The 4,789-nt window shown below is 35.2% G+C and overlaps 1 protein-coding gene across 1 annotated transcript; it reads right to left on the reverse strand.

Annotated features, from left to right (window-relative positions):
• Nucleotides 1–1,855: 1,855 nt before the first annotated feature.
• LOC113934715 (olfactory receptor 13C8) lies at nucleotides 1,856–2,824 on the reverse strand. Its single transcript, XM_027616225.1, has one exon. It carries the CDS (start codon nucleotides 2,822–2,824, stop codon nucleotides 1,856–1,858), a length of 969 nt encoding a protein of 322 aa, XP_027472026.1.
• Between the last annotated feature and the right edge of the window lie 1,965 nt (nucleotides 2,825–4,789).

Here is a 4,789-nt window from a genome sequence, read left to right on the forward strand (position 1 = left end):
GACTGTAGTTTAATAGCATTAAAATTACTCTATAAAAAATAAGGATGAAAATCTTGCTCCTGCTCAAAGCTTTCTGACCTACTGAAGTTCACTCAACACTAGTTCTAGTAAAACAATCAATGTTTATTGGATGTTTAGGATGTTCCATGCACTATTTAGTACTGTGCATGAATTAATCTTATGAAGTAACCTTAATTACCCCTTCACAAGAAAGGAAGATATGGACTTACTCTTAGAATTTAGTAGTTAGTCTTTAGACTTGTGTTCCATATTTCAAATCCCATAGACTCTTCAAAGGGCTAGATAAAAGGAATGCTTTCTTCTATTGATACAGGTGACTCAGTTGCTTCCATGGAAATGGGGCTTCCGTCCTCACATTGGCACTGCTCCATATGGCTGTACTCTTTAATCATTAGAGATCATCTCGGTTTTGGCCCATTTTTGTCTTATTGCCAACACCAAAACCCTATCGCTCTTTAGTTTATTTAGTAATTTGACTCTTCTTCTTTTGTTACTTCTTATCCTTTTATTGCAATTACCAGTTCTGTCTAGTTCTCTTACTGCTTAGGAACTATGTGATCCAGTGCAGAGTAGGAAAGTAGTTCTCATTACCACCTGGTCTCTTGTCAAAGTCCAAGAGGAACTGGGCTACTATGTCACCTCCATTTTATTATGTTAAAACTTAGGATGCATTACCAGGGGACTCTTTTAGTAACGTTAGTCTCATTATATACCAGATCCAGATAAGTTATGGTAGCTAGTTAACAAAACCTCTTCCTCTACATTAAAATACACATCACACAGAAACTAAAAGGTATTATTTTGACTATTAGGGGAGTTCATATTTCAAAGCCAGTATAGTTTATTTTGAAAATATTACACTGAATCAGCTTTTTTTTTAAAAAGGCTTTGTTACCTCAGATATGATAGACATACATTTCTACTCTTTTACAAGATATGGTTCATTTATTTATTAAAATAAATATTTATATTGATCGAGCATTATGTGCCAGAATCTATTCTGGGTCTGTGGGATGCAGTAGGGTAATAAACAGACAAGTTCTTATTCTCAGAGAGCTTATAGAGTGGACACAAACAGTAAAGAAGTGAATAAATTAAAATGAATACATAATATACCATGTTCCAGTTAATATTCTTTTTGCATAATTAATTAAAATGTACTTATTTTAGGTTACAGAGTATTTTTTTAAAAGATTTTATTTATTTATTTAATTGACAGAGAGAGAGAGAGGGAACACGAGCAAGGGGAGTGGGTGAGGGAGAAGCAGGCTTCCCGCCAAGCTGGGAGCCTGATGTGGGGCTCGATCCCAGGACCCTGGGATCATGACCTGAGCCGAAGGCAGTCACTTAATGACTGAGCCACCCAGGTACCCCAAGTTACAGAGTATTTTTAATACACCTTTTTTTTTTTTTTTACTGAGCATTTACTCCTTCCTTATTATATATTTCTATTTCAGTATTATTGTTTCTTTTTGAAAGTTTTTATTTTAATTCCAGTTAGTTAACATACAGTGTTATATTAGTTTCAGGTGTTTTTAGTACACCTTTTACCTGTATTACTTTCTAAAGGTTTAAGAGTGACTATATTTTGCTGGGGCTTCTTAAGAGTTTTTCAACATTTTGAATTTCCATAATAGTATTTTTTAAAACCACAAGCATGTTTTATTTCTGTAGTTAAAACAAAAAGCTGATAGTAACAACAGCCACCAAAATATTTCTGTCAGATGATACTGAATGCCATGTGGTGAATTGGTTTTCACGTGGTAATTTTCTCTTTTCAAATTTTGTGTCTGCAGCAGCTTTGGATACTCAGTCACATAGTGTAAATCAGTAATCATATTCCATCAGAGTTTCTTCTACCCAGCATGTTCTTCACAACAGCCTTTACATCCTTGTTCCTCAGACTATAGATGAGAGGATTGAGCATGGGAGTCATTACTCCATAGAAGAGAGAGATGAGGGCTTCAATGATGTCTTGATTATTGGCACCAACAGAGCTTTTCGGTTTGGGCTTTGCATACATGAAGAAGATGGTTCCATAGAATATAATCACTACTGTTAGGTGGGCTGAGCAAGTGGAGAAGGCCTTACATTTTCCTTCAATGGAAGGGATCCTCAGAATAGTGGTGACAATAAAAATGTAAGAGATAGAAATTACTAGCAGTGGAATAACCAGAACAATCAGATTTGACCCTGCCATGCTGATCACATTGATTGAAATATCAGCACAGGCTAATTTTAGGATAGCCAGGATTTCACAGACAAAATGGTTAATGACATTATTAGCACAGAATGGTAACTGCATTGCGAGAGATGTCTGCACCACTGAGTCAACAAGCCCAATGACCCAGGACCCAGCTGCCATGGGCACGTAGGTATTTTTGGTCATGATGACAGGGTATCTCAGTGGGTAGCAGATGGCTACATAGCGGTCAAGTGCCATCATGCCTAGAAGCACACACTCTGTGGCCCCCATGGCAAAGGAGAGAAACATTTGAACCATGCACCCAGAGAAGGAAATCCTTTTCCTTACCGTCAGAAAGTTGTCAAGAATTAGTGGGACAGAGGAGCTTGTGTAACAAATGTCCAGGAAGGAAAGATTACAGAGGAAGAAATACATGGGAGTGTGCAAGTGAGAATCAAAGATGATTACTGAGATAAGGACTCCGTTTCCCAGAAGGATCATCTGGTACATCAACAAAACTAGCACAAAGAAAACTGTCTGGAGCTTTGGGTGGGCAGAAAGCCCAAGAAGGACAAATTCTGTCAATGTGGAATAATTTGTCCTTTCCATATTACACATATACCCTTTCTCGAACAGCACTCTGTGGATGGTAGAACAGAAATTTATTAATACAGTATCTGCAAGAGCTACCTCTTTTAAGAATCATATTCTGCATTACTGGAGTTTTATATTTGGATGTATAACTCTGGGGCAGATTTCTCACTGTAAACCCAGGACACTGGAGCAGGAATCCTAACCTGATTTTTCTCAGGGTTAAGAGAGAGTACATTTGATTATAGGACATTTGGATCCCAAAGCAGTTTATTGCCATTCCTACTAATTCTGCCTCTTAACATATTGACTGCAGATCAGTGGTCTATAGTCTGGATGCAACAGAGAGATGTGTTTTGTTTGACAGTATTCTGCACTGTGTTTTAAATTTGAATTAGAGGTCAACATTTTACAAGCAGGAGATATGGTATAAAAATCTATATTTTCAGCTTGTCTTCAAATAAATTATAATATTTAAAATCATTAGACCTATTTCCATCATGGAGCTCCGTTACAACTTACTCATTGGATTTGAAGCATGTTCTCCATTCCACGAGATTACCCTCCCCTCTCTCTTATCTGCTTGTCACTGGAGGTCAATATTAGTTGCCAATTAACACGTTATTCTCAGTTGATTTCACTCATTTATAATACCTGATGGGATTGTATATGTATTTGAATTTTCGGCCCATGGCTACAGGACCAACTTATTCACTAGGCACAGTTGGCCTACCATACTGTTAGAAGCCTATGAAAATGTTTTTATTTCTTTTAAAATCTGAATAACACAATAAACTTTTGACCTTTAGTATATAATATTAGTGTATTTATCTTTATATCAAAGCAGATGTAAAATATAACTTTTAATATTATTTCATGGAAGAAAGGACCCACGAAGGCAGAAGTGTTCAGGGCCCATCAAAGTTACAGTGCAGTCCTGTATAATCTAATCTCTTTTTAGAGCTCCTTTTGGTCTGCTGGTGACATATCTGCACATAGCCTCATTGAGGACAGTGGCCTCATTGAAGAAGAGAGGGACACATCTTTATATTACTCCAGTAACTACCTCAATACAGTGCTGAAATATGTGTCCAAATAACTGTTTTTTAATGTGTTTAAATAAATGTTTTTTAATAGAAATAAATTAAAAGTACTTACAAAGCCAATTTTATCACAGAGACACATAATGTTATGTATTGTAGGCTCCACTTGTTTATTTTCACCTCATATAAAGACTATCACTTAGGGATCAACTGTAATAATAGTACTTTCATTCAAAATGTACACATTTAACTAAGCCAGTGATATGTAGTCATTATATTTTAGCAAACCAAATTTATACAGAAGCATAGTATTTAAAACAAAGAAGGAATTTTCTCTGGTTGAAGTTACACTGGTTTGCCAGAGAAGACAAAGTACTATTCTTTTCATACTCTATTTACTCTTTCTCCCTCAGTTTGGTTTAAGAGGATTCCAAGGGGCATAGTTTGAAAGCCACCAATGTAACGAGTTAGAAATAATTTTAATAATCTGCATTTTAATAGTTTTATTAGAAATGATAATACTAAAATAGTAATTTTTGTATTGATTACTCAATGCCAAATATATCTAAATTCTTTTATTCATAACAATCCAAGGAAGCAGGGATTATTATTGTATGATATATAGATTATCCTTTCTTAAACATTTGGTAAACATCATAAATAAATCATGATATAAATGGACTAAAGACAATTAAAAGTAACTATTTCAAGAGGTGCAGGAAATAAATTTGATGGAGGTCAAATCATAATTTTCATATCAACTATTTGAAGTTTCACAAACCTGAGATAACTTCTTAACCTTGAAAGAAAACTATGTGCCATAAACCTATGCAAATTATTATTCACTAATAGTTGAGACAGTTTATACATTCTTATTATCTGTGATGAGATACAGATGCCCACTCTTATATAGACTTGGTAGTTCTGGTCAAAATCTTAAGACAAGAAA

This window comes from Zalophus californianus, chromosome 13 (genome assembly GCF_009762305.2).
Source record: "Zalophus californianus isolate mZalCal1 chromosome 13, mZalCal1.pri.v2, whole genome shotgun sequence".
Taxonomy (NCBI): domain Eukaryota; kingdom Metazoa; phylum Chordata; class Mammalia; order Carnivora; family Otariidae; genus Zalophus; species Zalophus californianus.

Bases quoted from the DNA above. Each gene is read 5' to 3' on its own strand.
- LOC113934715 (XM_027616225.1), bottom strand. From the start codon at position 2,824: ATGTGTAATATGGAAAGGACAAATTATTCCACATTGACAGAATTTGTC.